The 25,264-nt window shown below is 41.8% G+C and overlaps 2 protein-coding genes across 2 annotated transcripts; both read right to left on the reverse strand.

Moving 5' to 3' along the window:
* Positions 1–224: 224 nt before the first annotated feature.
* On the reverse strand, positions 225–6,110 carry LOC146512043 (microfibril-associated glycoprotein 4-like). The gene is made up of 6 exons (XM_085171473.1): positions 6,005–6,110; positions 5,622–5,771; positions 3,043–3,081; positions 1,528–1,624; positions 1,261–1,428; positions 225–857 (listed from the first exon to the last, which is right to left on the reverse strand). The coding sequence occupies exons 1-6, from the start codon at positions 6,014–6,016 to the stop codon at positions 604–606; spliced, it is 720 nt and encodes a 239-aa protein (XP_085027599.1). The 5' UTR covers positions 6,017–6,110; the 3' UTR covers positions 225–603.
* Positions 6,111–13,106: 6,996 nt separating this feature from the next.
* On the reverse strand, positions 13,107–18,838 carry LOC146512044 (microfibril-associated glycoprotein 4-like). Its single transcript, XM_085170758.1, has 6 exons — positions 18,739–18,838; positions 18,356–18,505; positions 15,784–15,822; positions 14,268–14,364; positions 13,994–14,161; positions 13,107–13,595 (listed from the first exon to the last, which is right to left on the reverse strand). Exons 1-6 carry the CDS (start codon positions 18,748–18,750, stop codon positions 13,342–13,344), a joined length of 720 nt encoding a protein of 239 aa, XP_085026884.1. The 5' UTR covers positions 18,751–18,838; the 3' UTR covers positions 13,107–13,341.
* Between the last annotated feature and the right edge of the window lie 6,426 nt (positions 18,839–25,264).

The raw sequence follows: 25,264 nt of genomic DNA on the forward strand, positions 1-25,264 counted from the left end.
CTGCAACATGACAGCATCTGTGACTTTGTGGATGTGCTGCACAGGCACCTGAGACAAAAGCTCAGTACGAACTTCTCACAAGTAAAATCCGGTTGTGTAACTTTAGGTATAGAAATACTGAATATTAATATCAGTGTCTTCACCCTGAAGCAGGTGGAGCTGTAGTGCGAGGGCGGCTCCAGAATCCAGACAGAAACACACAAAGACCACGAGAACACCTCAGCTGTTTGCTTCTCATTTATTATCAGGATACAGCAGATAATGATTCACACCAGCTATCAGACCTCCACCAAACAGTCAGTGAGACGTTAAATCTGAGTGTGCTGAGCTGCAGACTGAGGAACAGCAGAGACCTCTAGTGGAGGAACGTGTTCATTGCAGCTGCTCTCATACAGGTGAACTACATCAGCTCATACTGGTCTCCGTCCATCATTTCACTCCACCTGCAGCTGTTTGACAGCTGCTCACTCACACTCTGACTGCTCTTCTGAAATATTTACGTCTTCGACTGACTCTGAAAGTTAAAGATTCTCTGGGATTACATGATAAAGGAGAGAAAAGAGAGATCAACACGAAATGTTCTGCTGTGTTTGTCCTGCAGATTTACTGCACAGGACGGATCTTCATGCTGATGGTCTTCAGAGAGTAGTTATGACCTTTCCACTGTTTCCACTCCACACCAACAGCATAGAAAGTACCATCAGCCCCCCAACAATAAACCCCGTTAGGGTTTGCATGGTGACAGTTGTCGTACCAGAACGCCCCCAGATGTGATTTTGCACAGTTTAGGCTTGAGATGTCCTGGTCTTTGTCAAATGTGGTGAACTTCTGTCCGTTGTGAAAACTCAGGGCATCTCCTGCAGAAACACAGATGAACAATCACAAAATTACCACCAATCCCAGTCAGACTGGTCTGCATGTGTACTGGGAGTGTTTTCAGTGGGCCATGACACAGACTGGACTCAAAGCAGGTTCAGCTCCCTGCTGGTCCTGTATGTCTCCGCACCACCTGATCTGTGGTGGGATACAGCTCCAACCTTTTCAAATGTTTCCATGGAAACAGTCAGCAGAGACCTCGGTGAGCGACTCTTGTTTGCACAGCACGAAGGTCACATGATGCTGTGATGACATCATCAGTAAATGGAACAGCTGGAACATCTCTGGAACTAAACTTGTTGGAAGTTTAAGCTTAAACGAAGAACCAGATTTAAGACCTGACACTTATTCATCTTTCAGAGTCAGAGCAGAATATTTCCCCACCTGCCCCTCCGTTAATGAATCCAGACACGTGCAGTCTGTATCCGTCGGACTCTGGATCGATGGAGAACGAGGAGTAACGGGCAAACGCCATGTTTCCACTGAAGTCCTCCATGTCGACCAGCAGCTCGTACCTTTTCCTCAGAGTGAGGTGGAAGAGACTCTCGAGGCCTATAAACAACCAGAAACAGTCTCTGATATGTGAAGCTTCTCTGGTTCAACATGTGTCCACAAAGTCACATCAGAGTTTCAGCTTTGCACTTTGCTCACCGAGCCAGTACTCTCTGGCAGCGTCACCGAAGCCCATCTTGTATTGACTCCAGGGTCTGTAGAAGTTCACCGAGCCGTCCATCCTCCTCTGGAACACCTGGGGACGAGAAGGTGGGTAACCAGCTGGACATACACGGCATTCAAGATTAGTCAGAACCACAGACAGGTACCACTAACGCCCTGCAACTTTAGTTTGGACGTCGTGCAGACAGCTGGGCTGATTCCTTGTAGCCTCCAACAGTGAGTATCTGGAAGCCTGCAGCAGTGCAGCCAGACTCCTGTTTGCAGGTTTTCCCCACACCGCTGCTCCTCTCTGCTTGTTACAGAGAAACTCTGGTTTTCTCTCAGATGACAGCAAACAGTACATTCACAGTCTTTTACACACTTTAACTGTTTCTACAGCACTGTGTCCTTTCTCCACACACGACCACCTCATGTTCTCCACCATCAGGTCATCATGAGCTTGTTGTGATCAACACCAGGGTCAGTGCTGTTCCTGTTACTGAACTGGTCGACCCCATTCTCCAGCCTCCTCTAAGAGCTATCTACACTTTTGCTGCTCCAGCATCAGACTCAAAATCCAGAGCTGATGCTGGTCACCGCCCATCCTGTTCCTGCACCACCTGACCTCCTCGTTCCTCAGGAGGAGACATTCGGGGAGACTGCTGTTCACATCAGTTGCCTCGGCTTGTCCTAGTAGGAGTTCCACCTCATTCACCTGCTACCGTAATCATCTGCCTTCCTGTGTACGACCACTGTGATCACCAAAGATGTGGGCTTCATAGATAATTGGGAAACTTTCTGGAGGAAACCTGGTCTTGTTAGGAGAGACAGTTATGCAGACTGCACGTGTCCATCAAAACAGTGCTTTGCTGCATGTATATTTTAACTTTGCTTTTTATTTCATTTGAAGGAGACCTTCAACTCAGTGTGTCTTTTTACAGAGTTCAGAATGTTTTCTTTGCATAAATAAAATTTCACCAGCAACTTTGAGCGTTAAAGGTTGCCAACCCCTGCCTTAGGCAGCATCATTAGAAGACATAGCATACATTTACACTGCTATGCAGATGACACCCAGCTCTATCTGTCCATGAAGCCAGATAACACACACCAATTAGTTAAACTGCAGGAATGTCTTAAAGACATAAAGACTTGGATGGCCGCTAACTTTCTGCTTCTTAATTCAGATCAAACTGAGGTTATTGTACTCGGCGCTGAAAAGCTTAGAAATATGGTATCTAAGCAGATTCTTCCTCTGGATGGCATTACCTTGGCCTCCAGTAACACTGTGAGGATTTTCACAGGTTTCTTCCTGTTAAAAGGGAGTTTTTCCTTCCCACTGTCACCAAAGTGCTGCTCATAGGGGTCAAATGATTGTTGGGTTTCTCTCTGTATGTATTATTGTAGGGTCTACCTTACAATACAAAGCACATTAAAGCGACTGTTGTTGTGATTTGGTTCATAAATAAAACTGAATTTTACACACAAAATGAAAATGAGCGTTCAAATACTCACAGTCCAGCGTCCATTTAGTGAGTCCATGTCACAGTACACCTACACACACACACACACACACACACACACACACTAATGAAACATCTCAGTGTGTAATACTGATATCAGTTTGATTAGAAGTATCAGCAGGAACTGGTTGTAACTGGTCACAGTTTAACCTCTTATTGAGTCCTCAGCTCAGACTTTATAAATTAGACATTATAAATAAATTAGTATCATTAAACTGTAAAAGTATTTTATTAAAAACTATTTCATATACATTTCACAGAATATTAAAATATTATTTTAAATACACTGAACAAAAATATAAACACAACACTTTTGTTTTTGCCCCCATTTTTCATGAACTCAAACTCAAACAATTTTTCTACAGGGTGGGTCATTTATATGGATACACGATAATATCATGGGAATGGTTGGTGATATTAAAGTCCTGTTTGTGGCACATTAGTATATGTGAGGGGGCAAACTCCTCAAGATGGGTGGTGACCATGGTGGCCATTTAGAAGTCGGCCATCTTGGATACAACTTTTGCTTTTTCAGTAGGAAGAGGGTCATGTGACACATCAAACTTATTGGTAATGTCACAAGAAAAACAATGGTGTGCTTGGTTTCAACGTAACAATAGCAGCACGTTTAAGCTTGATCAGCTGTTGTTAGAATTTATTTAATATTATTTCTACACCAGGATCTTTTTCTACAGCTGACGTAACTGTGCAGGGGCGGATCTAGCAAAGTGTAGCCAGGGGGTCCGATAGGGCATGAACAGGGAAAAGGGGGCACAAAGACATACTTTTCTTTCTTATTCTCATTTAAAATGTCGAGCTTTTAATAAATAATTATGTGAATCTTACACCCAAAGTTTTAATCTGATGTAAAATGTATAGAAGTCCATTACTGTATATAGTAACTGTTAAGTCTAATATACCCTAGTAAGCTATAGTACTTTTTCCTTTGGGAACCATCTGTGCAGTCTGCAGTTCTGTTGAAGAAAGATGTTGAATCTATTTAATTATTCTTAAAAAATAATTTATTTCTGTGCATTTTTTTCACACTGCATCAAATTAAAGTTGATTACATCGATTAAGGATCATAAGGTGGAGGTGGTGGGGGTTCACTATTTTTTTTTTTTTTTTTGCTGGGAGTTTGCAACCCTATTAGTTAGGTTGCTTAATATTTCTGCTAAGTACTCTTTAAAATACCAGAACAGGGAGGATGGAGCAGGTTTAAGTTTATAAGGTTGATCAGTTTTGCTGAACTATGAAATATTTTGGGTGCAGTGTATTTTTCACACACAGGTATTGTTTTGGAGGAAGGAAGGTTCAGGGTTTAAGTAGTCATCATCATGGGCTCATCCGATTAGAATGAGAATAAGCAGTCAATCATTTACAGGTTTTGTCGTTTTATTGAATAATGGGTAAAGGAAGGAAAGACACACATGGACTGCTATCTCTCAGCTGCCGCCCCATGTGGGAGTGAAGAAAAAGTGAGGGGTAGGTGACTGCAGTCCTTATATAATGAGTGACAGGTGAGTGCAATTAAGGCCAAGCACCACCCCCAATCAAAGGTGAGGAAAAGAAACAAGGTGCATTTGGTGAAGTGGGTGTGCTGAAAGGTGAGCCTTTACAACAGGTGTAACAGAATAGCTTTAGTGTTTGTTTTTTAAACTTCAGTTTGAACTCATACAAAATGCAGCAAGATATTAAAAAAACAGTTTTATTGATTAAAAACACTATATCAGATTCATATCGGTATCGGACATAAAAAAAAAGTGGTATCGTGCATCTCTAGTCCAAACATCTTTAGCTGCTTTAGTTTGACTCTAGGCTAACTTTGACTTGTTAAAGTTAAGCTCTTATTAATTAAATCCAGTTTCACAGAGTTAAATCTGCGTCACTCTTTGGGACTCCACAGAGTAAATGAGTCTTTATTCATGTCACCTTTAATTGTTGGATGTTTTTCATTTTATTCCTGTTTTGTAGCCATTTGAAGAGAAAACTGTTGTGTTGGTTTTCTTGCATTTTCTGTTGCGTTGTTCCGGGACAGGAAGTAAGTGTGTCGTTAGTTTAAGAGTTATGGCTGTAAAACAAACCTCGTCAGGATTATGATTTTATTATGATTTTGTGCCATGTTGATACAACTAAACTGGAATTAATTAACGTGTAGTTTTAAAGTGATAAAGTGCTCTCACGGCAGAGCAGACTTTTAAATATTTAAGAACTAATATGACAAAGTGAAACGTGGTAATACTGCAGTATTATGGGATTATTATACAAACTATAGCTAGTGTTTAATTCTGGGTGGTTTATCATTATTATATTAATTATGGAATAAAAGTAGAAGTTTGATTATCAGAACCGTATTTGGCCATATTATTAGGCACATGTGAATGTGTTTTGTTTCATATAAAAAACAAGATTTCATGTACATTTAAACTAAAACAAGTATATTTTACTCTATAGTCTCATTAGAATATAGTTTAATTATGAAAATTCCCATATTTTGACAAGCTGGTGAATTTGTGGTGTGGCTGTAGCTCAGGAGGTGCAGCAGGTCAGTTCCAGTGAGCTCCAGTTTACCTGGACAGCAGACGTGGCTCCGATGGGATAGATGGTGTACACGCCGCTGGGTCGGCCGCTGTCTTCATTGTAGATGTCGCTGCAGTCCAGCGGGAGCATGAGAGGAGCACAGCTGCTCAGCATGGGCACCAGGAGGAGGACTGACAGCAGCTGGAACAGACATTCTCATGTTATTTCAGCATCATGTAGAGCTGCTGCATTTCTGACTGTCACTCAGCAGCAGTGCAAACTCAACCTCAGAGCCGACGTTCTCCGATTTTATGAAAACATCGTGAAGATCAACAATTTAAAGAAAAGAATAAAAAAAGAAGATTTTGATTTTTAATCTAATCAAATATCAAATTACTGGTGAATCTTTCAGATGTTTGAAGTTCTGAGCTCACCTTCATCGTCATAGCTCTGCTGAAACGATCTGATGAAAACCTCAAGTCTGGGATTTTTATGTGGAAAGGTTAATAATTAACTGATCCGCTCTGTGTGGTTCAATCTGGGTAAGATGATTGTATGGGATTTATAACCCTTATTAGCTCTGACATGGTCCTTGAGGACTTTGACTTATTGTCAAACTTGAGCTTTGAGTTAGATTAATTATTCTGGCACATTAGCACAGCCTCTGGATATCCACTGTCCTTCAGATCAGCCAAAACCCTGTCAGCATGTCGGACAGAAGCAAGAAACATGGGAATAAATGATCAGAATGATCGATCACACACGCAGAGCTTTACAATCTGTAAACACGTTCTAGACCAGAAGATAATGTTTGTGTTTTTCTTCTATCGGTCCAACAAAAACACGTTTTATACTTCCTCGAGCGCTGATATAAAACTACAATAATAAGTCAGAATTAGTACTGAGTTACTGACACAAACAGCTCAGGTTATTATAGCAGCACAAACACTGACTCGTTGATTGGTTGGTTGGTTGGTTGGTTGGTTGGTTGGTTGGATGGTTGGTTGGTTGGTTGGTTGATTGGTTGATTGGTTGATTGGTTGGTTGGTTGGTTGATTGGTTGGATGATTGGTTGATTGGTTGGTTGGTTGATTGGTTGGTTGGTTGGTTGGTTGGTTGGTTGGTTAATTGGTTGGTTGGTAGTCATTAGTGTATTGTGAATGTGGAACACCAGACTCTTTCCTAAAGCTGAACCTGTTGTGGTTTGCAGTGACTGGGATTAAAGTGAAAAACACAAATAAACACATGAAGGTCTGAGTGGAAAGTAAACCACTGACAAACAGAAAAACAGCACCCAGAACACGTGTGCTGTAAGGCACAGGCCTTACTTTCAGCTTCACGCTACATTATCTGTAATGTTTTGTACTGTGTGATAACTGTAAGGGAACAGATCAGTGCATGACTGCAGACCGCGTGGGGCTGATGGTCCAGCCTCTGGCCCAGAAACAAACTTCCTGACACGTGCAGTTTGTAGAGTCTGGGCCACCCGCGGTGAGTGTTTCATTCCACCAAAGCACTGTTATCAGGTGAAGTCATTCCTGGTAATGTTTGTGGGAAACACCTTCATGTACCTTCTGGAAGTCCATGTGTTGTATCGGCAGTCGTGAACAGGAAGCACATCAGAGACAGAGACCGTTTGCTTTAAGCCAAAGCAGCCGGACGACAGCAAGACTCCAGAGGAAGGAGTCATGGATGAATTAAAGCTTTGGGAAGAAACGCAGGAAATCAAAAGGCACTGCAGCAGTTTGAAGCTTGCACACACAAAATCAAGCAAAATGTCAGGGACACAGTAAGGCTGGACAACCAGGACAACAAACTGAAGACAAAAGCACAGAAACTTCAAGAAGCAGAACTGCAGACTGTGTCAGCACAGGGAGAACTGGCAGATTCATGTTTATTATAAAGCACCAAATGACAACAACAGTCACCTGGAGGGGCGTTATACTGCAAGATAAACTCTACAGTAGAAACCCAACAATCACACGACCCCCACGAGCTGATCCGGGATCAGGGTGAGGCATCCATCTGTGAAGGGGAGGGGAGGAGGGCAGAAGGAGGCAGGTCAAAGGAATATACACGCCCCTTTCCATTAGTACCTACTCGAATCGATTCGGCACGGTTTGCCACAGTTTCCCATTAGGTCACAGTATCTGCTACTACTTTAGTACCTGCTCGGCCGGGTTCCAAGTGATCCGAGCAGGTACCAAAATGTGATGTTGTCAGACTGCATGCCACCGATTGGCTGGTCAGTGGTGTCATCGATGAGTTGTGAGAGCTTCTCATTCACGAAAATGAAAACTGACATTTTTGGAACCCGACAACGAGGGAAATGTCTCTAAAAACAAAACTGTGGTCCCCGAGTGAGACGAAAAGCCACAGACTGAGCAGCAGGTGCATCATCGCCTCAACGTCCACCTTTGTTGTTGTCGTGTTGCATACTAATGATGTCACTGGATTCTCTGAGTCGAGCCGAGTAGGTACTAATGGACACGGGGCCATAATGATGCATGGCTGTGGATCCATCTGATAGGTTTGTAGCTTAAACCTATTCGCTGGAACGTTGAAGACAATATAATTACACAGCAAAGCAAGACGCAAAGTAGGCAAAGTTTTTCATGTTACTCATGCATGAGGGAGACCTGCCTGGAGCCAAGTGTCGTTCCACCACTTGACCTCCATCAGACTCTCAGCCAGGTTCCCCATAGCACTCCTTTTATTGTGGTTACATGAATATGCATAGGTTCATTAACATATAACATCTTACATAGGTATACATGTGAACAAAGAATACTGTGTGTGTGTGTGTGTGTGTGTGTGTGTGTGTGTGTGTGTGTGTGTGTGTGTGTGTGTGTGTGTGTATGTGGGGTCAGAGTATGACCCCATAAATGACTTCCCTAAACCTACTGGTCTGGAAAGTCCAGCAGTCTATCTAAACAAAGGGCACTTAGACTAAAACAGATATTGCTATGTTAATCCTACTGTAAAACAATAAAACAAGGTACGACCTCTTCCCATGCTCCCAGGATGTAGGTGTGGATTCCAGAACACTCTGAATGCACACCAAGCCTTTGCAGCCTGCTAAAGATCACACATCCTATCACTACACAATTAATTATACACCTATAAGCATATATAAGTAGATATTTCTAAGCATAAATGACAATCAACAATACAAAACCTAACATTCCCCCCTTTTTGACCTTTATGCTAGAAAGGTTCCCAGTTATGATTACCTCATATCTGACAGTTTCAATGCAAACATTTTTATACACAGCATATGTCAATCACCCTAAATTACTGTAGAAGTACACAGTTTAACAAATGTATTAGCAGTTATCCCATTCCTCATTGATCTCATCCAATGGCAAAATGCATCCTACGACCAAACAAACGAATTGTTAATTTAATAGTCAAAAGAGAAATTAACATTTTCAAAAACATCTCAGCTTGGTGGTGCTCCTCTGGGCGTTCAAATCACATGTCTCTCTGCAGAGTGGTTTAAGTTCTGCAGGGCGTCATGAATGTCTCTTCCAGTTGTTTCCATCACTGTCCATAGGACCGGAGTCCAAATGTATGTAGAATAGACATTCAAACATACCAGTTGGGTTTGTCGTTTGTCAACATGGGTCTCAGTTATCTCCAAAGCTGCAGACCTCTTCAGCACTCTAGTTTTATGGCCTCTATCAACCCCCATCACCTCACTTCAGGCCTTCGTCCTGCGAGGGGGATACTTATGACTCCTCCATTGTCCATGCTCTGCAGAAAAACCCCTCTGTGGAAAGGGTGCTGGGTCCAGTTATCTTACTGCTGTTATGATCCCAGCAGTCTTCAGAGTGTCATCGTATGCACAGTACAGTGACACAGCATTAGGTGATGTTCATAGGAAACTGCTGCCATCACCACCATAGCTTCTGGTTCATGTGCTTTTCATAGAATCATGATGTCATCCTCGGACTCCCCCTGCGCTGTCGATGGAGCTTGGCACGCTCCCCTCATCCTTCAGGTGCCCGTCTGTTGTCCACAACCTCCTCTGTTGGCCTCTGGAAAGCCCCCTTGGCACAGCTCTCATTCCAACGCAGCTTCAGTTCCTTGCTGTGGCTCCAAAGTCTGATCTCATGATGGGCCCAAACAGAGTAATAAAGCATTCAACATCAGCAAGACAAGTATCATGTGCAGGTTTTTTCAAATCAGTAAACTACAATTATTTCCATAATTTGCCTCAGACATGGATCATCCCATGTACTCAGTTAACATTAATGTAATCGGTGACTTCCCTTAAGCAAAGTCACTCCACTCATGTATCACTAGGAGCTCAAAAGTGGCCAGTTAATGAGCTCCATATTTAACTATTCCATAAACACTGCATCTCTTATTTGTTTTTCTCATGTCACTTGTCCGCTTCTGCTGAATTCTCTACATGTACTCTTAGAAAAACAAACATTAGCAATACACATTGACCATCCCGGTGGTCAGACGCAGGTCGACAGGTTCCAGAGGTGCTATAAAAGGACCATAAAGTTAACCATCCATAGCTGTGGAAAGAAGTGACACTAGTTTTCAACACAGGAAATTTCTCACATGTTATTCACATTGTCAAAGTAACCTTCACATTTTCCCAAAAACACAGTGTAACAGCATCACCACTCATAACCTATAAACACAGTTTTCTTCACACATAAACCCAGAAATCCTGTAGGAAAAAAACATCAACCAGCTGTCCTGGTATAAATCACATGATCAATTCACATGAAGAACTGTAATGCTGTAGAAAAGAAAATGCAAATGTTAGCGCTGCGCAGATGTATACACTCTTTCTCACAGTTTCCTCTGTGAGCAACACAAGGTAGTGAATAACACCCCTGGTAGATGCACAGACACAGAAAGTGGCACCTAAAAGGTTAAATCATGACGCAACCTCGAATGTTGCTGGCATCTTTCTGCTCCTGTAAAAAGAAACACACATAGATTCATCCACCCCTTTGTCCTGTCTAGGTGGAGGTTAACCTTGAGTAGTGGTCAAGCCTTGTCAGCTTTTGTCAGCTTTTACCAGTCAGTCAGTTTTTTTTTCCTCTTTCACTCATTCATTCATACATTCATTCATTCTTTCTTTGCTGATAGTGGAAACTATCGTCGCATTTAGTTTCCACTCTCAGCAAAATGACGTCATTTCAAAAAGAAAAAGAAGAACTTTAGCTCGGATTACCTCGCTGAATCCTTTTTGGGCAGGAACTTACTCTCTAATTGTCCCAGATAAGTGACTTTCTCCTGAGCCCATTTTAATGTGGAGAAGCTCACTTGTAACAATTTTTTCGACGACGTGTCGTACAGCGCTTTCTGTTCTAATCGTGCAGATCTGCTCAAACAGAGATTATCGAACAAAACTTTCAGTGCACAGTGAAAGTAACAAAATAAAAAGGCCTTGTTAAGTCATGACACAAGCTCCTCATCTCAGGAGGGTAAATCATACCATCAGCATGGTTTATCATACCATCATACTAATTGGCAGGCTCAACTTCACAACAAAAGAAAAATCATCAGCTAGATTCACTCCAAACCAACCATCAGCTGCACAACACACAACATAACCCTAATATGTTATGAGTTTAATCCCCAGGTCTGTGCTCTTCACTCATTTAGGCCACACACCCATTTTATTCAGTTTTCCTTTTTCCCTTCATCATAAAACATGTGACATGTTGTCATGCACTTCACAAAAGAAGTTTGTTCTGACGTATTCAGAGTTGTGTATCTAGGTACAGGATACACTCGCACATCAAAACAGGAAACTCAGTGTTTTAGAGTCTCCACTCAACACACAACAAACTCCAACACATCTCATTCACTCATGCTAGAATTCAGTCACCTTTCCTTAATCTAAGAACAATCAACTAATTTGCATATCAGCTATTAACCCACTAAGATGACAGGACAACAGAAATGCATGTTCAAAATGTAATCACGAAAATAGAATTTCCCTCATACAGTAAATTATTTGTGCTGCATCAATCAAGCAGAAAACATCTCCCAATTTACTATATTAACAACTAAATTTATTGTCTGATCACTGGGTGGTCAAACCAGAATCTTTTTTCCCACAAAAGTTAAACTGTTGTCCTGCAACCTAGAGAGTCAACTTTTTTTGCATTGGATAAATTCAGCATTTGATAACAAGTGTCTGTTAAATTAACACTATTTTAACACTGATGAGAGATAACAAGCTAATTTTCATTGCATGTGTGTTTGTGTTATTAGGCAGGTTTAATGCATGTCTGTGGAGCTGCATGTCCAGCAGAGCATGTTCTTAAAGCTGCCTGTCCTACACACTTCTCTGCTATTATTTGATCATTTCTTAACTAATGTGCTATGAGTCCATTGATCTTTACATCACACTAAGTGACTTGGACAAGATGATAACCAGACTCACATGCTTAAGATGTTGTCTAATCTTCATGAGCTCTCTTGTGTTTGTGTTAGTAGGGTTAATGCATGTTTTGCTTGTGTGTGTGATTTTGTATATGTTTCTTTTTTTGCAGTGTTTCAGACTCCTTCACAATTTTCCAACTTAAGCAGTCAGTTTTGTTTTTCCCAGGTTTGCTAACCCAAATTTTGATTTCCCAGATTAAACAACAAAATTCCTATGTGTTCTCACCACTCCTCTCACTCTGTTGTCCTCTCCCACTTCAACAGTCCAATAGCAGGCAGTTCTCCTTCAGCTTTGTCTTGTGTTCCACTGTCTCTTCTTGCCATTTTACTCCGAAAGTGGCAAATGTCAAACTCCAACAGTCTCCTCAGTTCTCCTCAAACGTTCTTTTCACATGCACAGTGAATTTGCAGCTTGTTGGGAACACAGTGCCATTCATCCAATCAGGCAGGATGATGGGTTTGCTCTTCTTCTCTGATGCTGTTTGTCCACACTGCTGCTGCTTGCTGGGAATCTTTGCTCAGGACTCTGCTGCTGTCTCTTTATCTGCCATGTTATTGCTCTTTGGAGCTGCATTCCTTGTCTTCAGGGAGGAGTTAGAGCTCGCTTGTGAGTTTGAGAGACACATGGAGCTGTAAATAAGTTAGCCAGAAACTTGGCCTGAATGTTTTCAATGATGTTAAACTATAACTTTCTTCCGACCGCTGCATGTGGAAAATTGATTCAGGTCTGCTTGTCACCTGAAAGTGACAAACTAAGATATTTTCATTATTATTATCACTGCTTAATCAACACACATCTCTCTCCCTCTGTTTTTGTGAACAGTCCTTTAAGCAGAAAATGAGATTGTAGTTGTTCTTGGCTGATCAACACAAAACCTTTTCTCTATGATTATTTTTCATCTACAATGTAAATTTTGTCTCTTTTGTACTCTTTTTTTTCTTCTTTACAATAGCTGGTGACCTGCAGAATCACAATCAGAGGCAATTACTTTTACACAGCGCACAAAAACACTGTGACGTCAGACACATTCACACTCACTTTTTTCATCTGCGTAAATAAATCATTTGGCCAATGGCATGTGCCATCGTGATCCATAAATAAGATCACACGTTTATTGAATTATTTTTTAACCCATACAGGTGAACTACATCAGCTCATACTGGTCTCCGTCCATCATTTCACTCCACCTGCAGCTGTTTGACAGCTGCTCACTCACACTCTGACTGCTCTTCTGAAATATTTACGTCTTCGACTGACTCTGAAAGTTAAAGATTCTCTGGGATTACATGATAAAGGAGAGAAAAGAGAGATCAACACGAAAAGTTCTGCTGTGTTTGTCCTGCAGATTTACTGCACAGGACGGATCTTCATGCTGATGGTCTTCAGAGAGTAATCATAACCTTTCCACTCTTTCCACTCCACACCAGCAGCATAGATAGTACCATCAGCCCCCCAACGATAAACCCCGTTAGGGTTTGCATAGTGACAGATGTTGTACCAGAACGCCCCCAGATGTGATTTTGCACAGTTTGCGCTTGAGCTGTCCTGGTCTTTGTCAAATGTGGAGAACTTCTGTCCGCTGTGAGCACTCAGGGCATCTCCTGCAGAAACACAGATGAACAATCACAAAATTACCACTAATCCCAGTCAGACTGGTCTGCATGTGTACTGGGAGTGTTTTCAGTGGGCCATGACACAGACTGGACTCAAAGCAGGTTCAGCTCCCTGCTGATCCTGTATGTCTCCGCACCACCTGATCTGTGGTGGGATACAGCTCCAACCTTTTTATCTGTTTCCATGGAAACAGTCAGCAGAGACCTCGGTGAGCGACTCCTGTTTGCACAGCACGAAGGTCACATGATGCTGTGATGACATCATCAGTAAATGGAACAGCTGGAACTAAACTTGTTGGAAGTTTCAAACTAAGCTTAAACGAGGAACCAGATTTAAGACCTGACACTTATTCATCTTTCAGAGTCAGAGCAGAATATTTCCCCACCTGCCCCTCCGTTAATGAATCCAGACACGTGCAGTCTGTATCCGTCGGACTCTGGATCGATGGAGAACAAGGAGTAACGGGCAAACGCCATGTTTCCACTGAAGTCCTCCATGTCGACCAGCAGCTCGTACCTTTTCCTCAGAGTGAGGTGGAAGAGACTCTCGAGGCCTATAAACAACCAGAAACATGCACAAGTCTCTGATATGTGAAGCTTCTCTGGTTCAACATGTGTCCACAAAGTCACATCAGAGTTTCAGCTTTGCACTTTGCTCACCGAGCCAGTACTCTCTGGCAGCGTCACCGAAGCCCATCTTGTATTGACTCCAGGGTCTGTAGAAGTTCACCGAGCCGTCCATCCTCCTCTGGAACACCTGGGGACGAGAAGGTGGGTAACCAGCTGGACATACACGGCATTCAAGATTAGTCAGAACCACAGACAGGTACCACTAACGCCCTGCAACTTTAGTTTGGACATCGTGCAGACAGCTGGGCTGATTCCTTGTAGCCTCCAACAGTGAGTATCTGGAAGCCTGCAGCAGTGCAGCCAGACTCCTGTTTGCAGGTTTTCCCCACACCGCTGCTCCTCTCTGCTTATTACAGAGAAACTCTGGTTTTCTCTCAGATGACAGCAAACAGTACATTCACAGTCTTTTACACACTTTAACTGTTTCTACAGCACTGTATCCTTTCTCCACACACGACCACCTCATGTTCTCCACCATCAGGTCATCATGAGCTTGTTGTGATCAACACCAGGGTCAGTGCTGTTCCTGTTACTGAACTGGTCGACCCCATTCTCCAGCCTCCTCTAAGAGCTATCTACACTTTTGCTGCTCCAGCATCAGACTCAAAATCCAGAGCTGATGCTGGTCACCGCCCATCCTGTTCCTGCACCACCTGACCTCCTCGTTCCTCAGGAGGAGACATTCAGGGAGACTGCTGTTCACATCAGTTGCCTCGGCTTGTCCTAGTAGGAGTTCCACCTCATTCACCTGCTACCGTAATCATCTGCCTTCCTGTGTACGACCACTGTGATCACCAAAGATGTGGGCTTCATAGATAATTGGGAAACTTTCTGGAGGAAACCTGGTCTTGTTAGGAGAGACAGTTATGCAGACTGCACGTGTCCATCAAAACAGTGCTTTGCTGCATGTATATTTTAACTTTGCTTTTTATTTCATTTGAAGGAGACCTTCAACTCAGTGTGTCTTTTTACAGAGTTCAGAATGTTTTCTTTGCATAAATAAAATTTCACCAGCAACTTTGAGCGTTAAAGGTTGCCAACCCCTGCCTTAGGCAGCATCATTAGAAGACATAGCATACATTTACACTGCTATGCAGATGACACCCAGCTCTATCTGTCCATGAAGCCAGATAACACACACCAATGAGTTAAACTGCAGGAATGTCTTAAAGACATAAAGACTTGGATGGCCGCTAACTTTCTGCTTCTTAACTCAGATCAAACTGAGGTTATTGTACTCGGCGCTGAAAAGCTTAGAAATATGGTATCTAACCAGATTCTTACTCTGGATGGCATTACCTTGGCCTCCAGTAACACTGTGAGGATTTTCACAGGTTTCTTCCTGTTAAAAGGGAGTTTTTCCTTCCCACTGTCGCCAAAGTGCTGCTCATAGGGGGTCAAATGATTGTTGGGTTTCTCTCTGTATGTATTATTGTAGGGTCTACCTTACAATACAAAGCACATTAAAGCGACTGTTGTTGTGATTTGGTTCATAAATAAAACTGAATTTTACACACAAAATGAAAATGAGCGTTCAAATACTCACAGTCCAGCGTCCATTTAGTGAGTCCATGTCACAGTACACCTACACACACACACACACACACACACACTAATGAAACATCTCAGTGTGTAATACTGATATCAGTTTGATTAGAAGTATCAGCAGGAACTGGTTGTGACTGGTCACAGTTTAACCTCCTATTGAGTCCTCAGCTCAGACTTTATAAATTAGACATTATAAATAAATTAGTATCATTAAACTGTAAAAGTATTTTATTAAAAACTATTTCATATACATTTCACAGAATATTAAAATATTATTTTAAATACACTGAACAAAAATATAAACACAACACTTTTGTTTTTGCCCCCATTTTTCATGAACTCAAACTCAAACAATTTTTCTACAGGGTGGGTCATTTATATGGATACACGATAATATCATGGGAATGGTTGGTGATATTAAAGTCCTGTTTGTGGCACATTAGTATATGTGAGGGGGCAAACTCCTCAAGATGGGTGGTGACCATGGTGGCCATTTAGAAGTCGGCCATCTTGGATACAACTTTTGCTTTTTCAGTAGGAAGAGGGTCACGTGACACATCAAACTTATTGGTAATGTCACAAGAAAAACAATGGTGTGCTTGGTTTCAACGTAACAACAGCAGCACGTTTAAGCTTGATCAGCTGTTGTTACAATTTATTTAATATTATTTCTACACCAGGATCTTTTTCTACAGCTGACGTAACTGTGCAGGGGCGGATCTAGCAAAGTTTAGCCAGGGGGGCCGATAGGGCATGAACAGGGAAAAGGGGACACAAAGACAAACTTTTCTTTCTTATTCTCATTTAAAATGTCGAGCTTTTAATAAATAATTATGTGAATCTTACACCCAAAGTTTTAATCTGATGTAAAATGTATAGAAGTCCATTACTGTATATAGTAACTGTTAAGTCTAATATACCCTAGTAAGCTATAGTACTTTTTCCTTTGGGAACCATCTGTGCAGTCTGCAATTCTGTTGAAGAAAGATGTTGAATCTATTTAATTATTCTTGAAAAATAATTTATTTCTGTGCATTTTTTTCACACTGCATCAAATTAAAGTTGATTACATGGATTAAGGATCATGAGGTGGAGGTGGGGGGGGTTCACAATTTTTTTTTTTTTTTTGCTGGGAGTTTGCAACCCTATTAGTTAGGTTGCTTAATATTTCTGCTAAGTACTCTTTAAAATACCAGAACAGGGAGGATGGAGCAGGTTTAAGTTTATAAGGTTGATCAGTTTTGCTGAACTATGAAATATTTTGGGTGCAGTGTATTTTTCACACACAGGTATTGTTTTGGAGGAAGGAAGGTTCAGGGTTTAAGTAGTCATCATCATGGGCTCATCCGATTAGAATGAGAATAAGCAGTCAATCATTTACAGGTTTTGTCCTTTTATTGAATAATGGGTAAAGGAAGGAAAGACACACATGGACTGCTATCTCTCAGCTGCCGCCCCATGTGGGAGTGAAGAAAAAGTGAGGGGTAGGTGACTGCAGTCCTTATATAATGAGTGACAGGTGAGTGCAATTAAGGCCAAGCACCACCCCCAATCAAAGGTGAGGAAAAGAAACAAGGTGCATTTGGTGAAGTGGATGTGCTGAAAGGTGAGCCTTTACAACAGGTGTAACAGAATAGCTTTAGTGTTTGTTTTTTAAACTTCAGTTTGAACTCATACAAAATCCAGCAAGATATAAAAAAAACAGTTTTATTGATTAAACACACTATATCAGATTCATATCGGTATCGGACATAAAAAAAAAGTGGTATCGTGCATCTCTAGTCCAAACATCTTTAGCTGCTTTAGTTTGACTCTAGGCTAACCTTGACTTGTTAAAGTTAAGCTCTTATTAATTAAATCCAGTTTCACAGAGTTAAATCTGCGTCACTCTTTGGGACTCCACAGAGTAAATGAGTCTTTATTCATGTCACCTTTAATTGTTGGATGTTTTTCATTTTATTCCTGTTTTGTAGCCATTTGAAGAGAAAACTGTTGTGTTGGTTTTCTTACATTTTCTGTTGCGTTGTTCCGGGACAGGAAGTAAGTGTGTCGTTAGTTTAAGAGTTCTGGCTGTAAAACAAACCTCGTCAGGATTATGATTTTATTATGATTTTGTGCCATGTTGATACAACTAAACTGGAATTAATTAACGTGTAGTTTTAAAGTGATAAAGTGCTCTCACGGCAGAGCAGACTTTTAAATATTTAAGAACTAATATGACAAAGTGAAACGTGGTAATACTGCAGTATTATGGGATTATTATACAAACTATAGCTAGTGTTTAATTCTGGGTGGTTTATCATTATTATATTAATTATGGAATAAAAGTAGAAGTTTGATTATCAGAACCGTGTTTGGCCATATTATTAGGCACATGTGAATGTGTTTTGTTTCATATAAAAAACAAGATTTCATGTACATTTAAACTAAAACAAGTATATTTTACTCTATAGTCTCATTAGAATATAGTTTAATTATGAAAATTCCCATATTTTGACAAGCTGGTGAATTTGTGGTGTGGCTGTAGCTCAGGAGGTGCAGCAGGTCAGTTCCAGTGAGCTCCAGTTTACCTGGACAGCAGATGTGGCTCCGATGGGATAGATGGTGTACACGCCGCTGGGTCGGCCGCTGTCTTCATTGTAGATGTCGCTGCAGTCCAGCGGGAGCATGAGAGGAGCACAGCTGCTCAGCATGGGCACCAGGAGGAGGACTGACAGCAGCTGGAACAGACATTCTCATGTTATTTCAGCATCATGTAGAGCTGCTGCATTTCTGACTGTCACTCAGCAGCAGTGCAAACTCAACCTCAGAGCCGACGTTCTCCGATTTTATGAAAACATCGTGAAGATCAACAATTTAAAGAAAAGAATAAAAAAAGAAAATTTTGATTTTTAATCTAATCAAATATCAAATTACTGGTGAATATTTCAGATGTTTGAAGTTCTGAGCTCACCTTCATCGTCATAGCTCTGCTGAAACGATCTGATGAAAACCTCAAGTCTGGGATTTTTATGTGGAAAGGTTAATAATTAACTGATCCGCTCTGTGTGGTTTAATCTGGGTAAGATGATTGTATGGGATTTATAACCCTTATTAGCTCTGACATGGTCCTTGAGGACTTTGACTTATTGTCAAACTTGAGCTTTGAGTTAGATTAATTATTCTGGCACATTAGCACAGCCTCTGGATATCCACTGTCCTTCAGATCAGCCAAAACCCTGTCAGCATGTCGGACAGAAGCAAGAAACATGGGAATAAATGATCAGAATGATCGATCACACACGCAGAGCTTTACAATCTGTAAACACGTTCTAGACCAGAAGATAATGTTTGTGTTTTTCTTCTATCGGTCCAACAAAAACACGTTTGTACTTCCTCGAGCGCTGATATAAAACTACAATAATAAGTCAGAATTAGTACTGAGTTACTGACACAAACAGCTCAGGTTATTATAGCAGCACAAACACTGACTCGTTGATTGGTTGGTTGGTTGGATGGTTGGTTGGTTGATTGGTTGATTGGTTGGTTGGTTGGTTGATTGGTTGGTTGGTTGGATGATTGGTTGGTTGGTTGGTTGGTTGGTTGGATGGTTGGTTGGTTGATTGGTTGATTGGTTGGTTGGTTGGTTGGTTGGTTGGTTGATTGGTTGGTTGGTTGGATGATTGGTTGATTGGTTGGTTGGTTGGATGATTGGTTGATTGGTTGGTTGGTTGATTGATTGGTAGATTGGTTGGTTGGATGATTGGTTGGTTGGTTGGTTGGTTGGTTGGTTGGTTGGTTGGTAGTCATTAGTGTATTGTGAATGTGGAACACCAGACTCTTTCCTAAAGCTGAACCTGCTGTGGTTTGCAGTGACTGGGATTAAAGTGAAAAACACAAATAAACACATGAAGGTCTGAGTGGAAAGTAAACCACTGACAAACAGAAAAACAGCACCCAGAACACGTGTGCTGTAAGGCACAGACCTTACTTTCAGCTTCACGCTACATTATCTGTAATGTTTTGTACTGTGTGATAACTGTAAGGGAACAGATCAGTGCATGACTGCAGACCGCGTGGGGCTGATGGTCCAGCCTCTGGCCCAGAAACAAACTTCCTGACACGTGCAGTTTGTAGAGTCTGGGCCACCCGCGGTGAGTGTTTCATTCCACCAAAGCACTGTTATCAGGTGAAGTCATTCCTGGTAATGTTTGTGGGAAACACCTTCATGTACCTTCTGGAAGTCCATGTGTTGTATCGGCAGTCGTGAACAGGAAGCACATCAGAGACAGAGACCGTTTGCTTTAAGCCAAAGCAGCCGGACGACAGCAAGACTCCAGAGGAAGGAGTCATGGATGAATTAAAGCTTTGGGAAGAAATGCAGGAAATCAAAAGGCACTGCAGCAGTTTGAAGCTTGCACACACAAAATCAAGCAAAATGTCAGGGACACAGTAAGGCTGGACAACCAGGACAACAAACTGAAGACAAAAGCACAGAAACTTCAAGAAGCAGAACTGCAGACTGTGTCAGCACAGGGAGAACTGGCAGATTCATGTTTATTATAAAGCACCAAATGACAACAACAGTCACCTGGAGGGGCGTTATACTGCAAGATAAACTCTACAGGAGAAACCCAACAATTACACAACCCCCACGAGCTGATCCGGGATCAGGGTGGGGCAGCCATCTGTGAAGGGGAAGGGAGGAGGGCAGAAGGAGGCAGGTCAAAGGAATATACACGCCCCTTTCCATTAGTACCTACTCGAATCGATTCGGCACGGTTTGCCACAGTTTCCCATTAGGTCACAGTATCTGCTACTACTTTAGTACCTGCTCGGCCGGGTTCCAAGTGATCCGAGCAGGTACCAAAATGTGATGTCGTCAGACTGCATGCCACCGATTGGCTGGTCAGTGGTGTCATCGATGAGTTGTGAGAGCTTCTCATTCACGAAAATCAAAACTGACATTTTTGGAACCCGACAACGAGAGAAATGTCTCTAAAAACAACAAACATCAACCAGCTGTCCTGGTATAAATCACATGATCAATTCACATGAAGAACTGTAATGCTGTAGAAAAGAAAATGCAAATGTTAGCGCTGCGCAGATGTATACACTCTTTCTCACAGTTTCCTCTGTGAGCAACACAAGGTAGTGAATAACACCCCTGGTAGATGCACAGACACAGAAAGTGGCACCTAAAAGGTTAAATCATGACGCAACCTCGAATGTTGCTGTCATCTTTCTGCTCCTGTAAAAAGAAACACACATAGATTCATCCACCCCTTTGTCCTGTCTAGGTGGAGGTTAACCTTGAGTAGTGGTCAAGCCTTGTCAGCTTTTGTCAGCTTTTACCAGTCAGTCAGTTTTTTTTTCCTCTTTCACTCATTCATTCATACATTCATTCTTTCTTCCTTTGCTGATAGTGGAAACTATCGTCGCATTTAGTTTCCACTCTCAGCAAAATGACGTCATTTCAAAAAGAAAAAGGAGAACTTTAGCTCGGATTACCTCGCTGAATCCTTTTTGGGCAGGAACTTACTTTCTAATTGTACCAGATAAGTGACTTTCTCCTGAGCCCATTTTAATGTGGAGAAACTCACTTGTAACAATTTTCTCGACGACGTGTCGTACAGCGCTTTCTGTTCTAATCATGTAGATCTGCTCAAACAGAGATTATCGAACAAAACTTTCAGTGCACTGTGAAAGTAACAAAATAAAAAGGCCTTGTTAGGTCATGACACAAGCTCCTCATCTCAGGAGGGTAAATCATACCATTAGCATGGTTTATCATACCATCATACTAATTGGCAGGCTCAACTTCACAACAAAAGAAAAATCATCAGCTAGATTCACTCCGAACCAACCATCAGCTGCACAACACACAACATAAGCCTAACGTCTTATTAGCTATGAGTTTAATCCCCAAGTCTGTGCTTCTCACTCATTTAGGCCACACACCCATTTTATTCAGTTTTCCTTTTTCCCTTCATCATAAAACATGTGACATGTTGTCATGCACTTCACAAAAGAAGTTTGTTCTGACGTATTCAGAGTTGTGTATTTAGGTACAGGATTCACTCGCACATCAAAACAGGAAACTCAGTGTTTTAGAGTCTCCACTCAACACACAACAAACTCCAACACATCTCATTCACTCGTGCTAGAATTCAGTCACCTTTCCTTAATCTAAGAACGATCAACTAATTTGCATATCAGCTATTAACCCACTAAGATGACAGGACAACAGAAATGCATGTTCAAAATGTTATCACAAAAATAGAATTTCCCTCATACAGTAAATTATTTGTGCTGCATCAATCAAGCAGAAAACATCTCCCAATTTACTGTATTAACAACTAAATTTATTGTCTGATTTCTGGTTGGTCAAACCAGAATCTTTTTTTCCCACAAAAGTTAAACTGTTGTCCACTCCTCTCACTCTGTTGTCCTCTCCCACTTCAACAGTCCAATAGCAGGCAGTTGTCCTTCAGCTTTGTCCTGTGTTTCACTGTCTTTTCTTGCCGTTTTACTCCGAAAGTGGCAAATGTCAAACTCCAACAGTCTCCTCAGTTCTCCTCAAACGTTCTTTTAACATGCACAGTGAATTTGCAGCTTGTTGGGAACACAGTGCCATTCATCCAATCAGGCAGGATGATGGGTTTGCTCTTGTTCTCTGATGCTGTTTGTCCACACTGCTGCTGCTTGCTGGGACTCTTTGCTCAGGACTCTGCTGCTGTCTCTTTATCTGCCATGTTATTGCTCTTTGGAGCTGCATTCCTTGTCTTCAGGGAGGAGTGAGAGCTCGCTTGTGAGATTGAGAGACACATGGAGCTGTAAATAAGTTAGCCAGAAACTTGGCCTGAATGTTTCTAATGATGTTAAACTATAACTTTCTTCCGACCGCTGCATGTGGAAAATTGATTCAGGTCTGCTTTTCACCTGAAAGTGACAAACTAAGACATTTTCATTATTATTATCACTGCTTAATCAACACACATCTCTCTCCCTGTTTGGTTTTGTGAACAGTCCTTTAAACAGAAAATGAGATTGTAGTTGTTCTTGGCTGAAAAACACAAAACCTTTTCTCTATGATTATTTTTCATCTACAATGTAAATTTGGTCTCTTTTGTACTCTTTTTTTCTTCTTTACAATAGCTGGTGACCTGCAGAATCACAATCAGAGGCAATTACTTTTACACAGCGCACAAAAACACTGTGACGTCAGACACATTCACACTCACTTTTTTCATCTGCATAAATAAATCATTTGGCCAATGGCATGTGCCATCGTGATCCATAAATAAGATCACACGTTTATTGAATTATTTTTTAACCCAACAAAACAAATAAACAAAAACATGATGCTGATGCTATGAACACGCTACACACATGAGTCAAGATGCAGGAAAACTGCTCACAGAAACGCTGCACACTCCAGTTATCACAGTTATCATAGTTATCATAGTTCTGTTTCCCTCTCTTTGATGAGTTCTCAGCCAGCTCCTGATCTGATAATGTGTAGCTTGATCATCAGCTCAGAAGAGACCACAACGCAACCTCACACAGTGGTTGCGTGCCTTGCCCCACAGTGGCAAAGACTTGCACTTTCATATTCAATTCAGCTTCTCCATCAAGTAGTTTTCAGCTGCTTCATACAGGGTTCAGCATATTAGTTTTCACAGGTGTGCTCTATATCTCAACAATGGCTCATATTAGAATGACAATTTTTCCAAACAGGTCAAGTGCCTCTATGCACATCATTAGTTTAAATATTTGCCTATATCACTTCATCTCATATGTCATTGTACTTAATTTGAACAACCCTAAGCTTAATGCAGATTCTTTTAACAATTATCCACCTCAATTAAATCTATGGTCTGGAGCACAGGCTGTTGTCGATCAGGGCAAGCTAAAGAATAAACATTTTGTGTCAGCAAGGGGTGGGGGAAAGCCATTCACCAGAGCATATCTTAAGTGCTGCTGATGTGGGCTGGCCTTCTCCACACGCTCTTCAAGGCTGGTGTGTTTTCTGAAAACTTCTAACATTTGAATCTCTTCCTTTTATAAGCCTGCGATTAACCGCACGGCTCAGGTCCGCGTGAAACCCGCGCGACCGTGCTCGCGTGTACGCGCGCAGCTAAGGAGCCGTCGCTCTCTTTTAAAAAGAATACTAATAATACTAAATACTTTGCGCTGCCAGGAGCAAAGTCCAACATAAACATCTGTCACCCTCTGACGCACTCTTGGTTGCTTAGGAACCCATGATAACAACAACAGCTGGCGTCTCAGACCACGTGTTCTACTCCACACTCACTCACACAAACACAACGAACAACAACAAAGAATAGGCCTATTGTCCAGCACAATCTGGACCCCGCGGAACTTCTCAAATCCCCACAAAGCAGCGGACCCCACACAGCGGTCTACATTTCGTCCCACTAAGACGGCGAACCAAAAAAGTTCGAACTGCGCAACTCTGCGACTTAATGCTTCTGTACAAAAAAACCCCACTGAGCGGCTTTGTACATCGCCCCACTAAGACGGCGAATTTTAGCCCCACTAAGCGGCCACGGACAACGCCCCACTTAGCGGCGAAGACGTACAGTTATAGAGTTGGACTCTAAACTTACTCGGTGTTGCTTAGCATGTAATATCAGCCTCGGATCCCGCCGATCGTCATTCATCGAGGAGGAAAGACAGACAGTTCATCCACAGGAACTTCCTGGCTGACGTCAGTCTTTCAGTGTGTCTCTTCTCCCCTCGGTGAATGTCGACTCCAGGGATCCGGCTCGAAGGACCAATTAATGATAGGTTTGTAGCTTAAACCTATTCGCTGGAACGTTGAAGACAATATAATTACACAGCAAAGCAAGACACGAAGTAGGCAAAGTTCTTCATGTTACTCATGCATGAGGGAGACCTGCCTGGAGCCAAGTGTCGTTCCACCACTTGACCTCCATCAGACTCTCAGCCAGGTTCCCCATAGCACTCCTTTTATTGTGGTTACATGAATATGCATAGGTTCATTAACATATAACATCTTACATAGGTATACATGTGAACAAAGAATACTGTGTGTGTGTGTGTGTGTGTGTGGTGTGTATGTGGGGTCAGAGTATGACCCCATAAATGACTTCCCTAAACCTACTGGTCTGGAAAGTCCAGCAGTCTATCTAAACAAAGGGCACTTAGACTAAAACAGATATTGCTATGTTAATCCTACTGTAAAACAATAAAACAAGGTACGACCTCTTCCCATGCACCCAGGATGTAGGTGTGGATTCCAGAACACTCTGAATGCACACCAAGCCTTTGCAGCCTGCTAAAGATCACACATCCTATCACTACACAATTAATTATACACCTATAAGCATATATAAGTAGATATTTCTAAGCATAAATGACAATCAACAATACAAAACCTAACACCATCCACAGAAGAGGGGCCTGAAAACTGAAGCTCTGCCTCCCATTCTACTTTTAAATACTCGAGGAAC

This window comes from Neolamprologus multifasciatus, chromosome 8 (assembly GCF_963576455.1).
Source record: "Neolamprologus multifasciatus chromosome 8, fNeoMul1.2, whole genome shotgun sequence".
NCBI lineage: Eukaryota > Metazoa > Chordata > Actinopteri > Cichliformes > Cichlidae > Neolamprologus > Neolamprologus multifasciatus.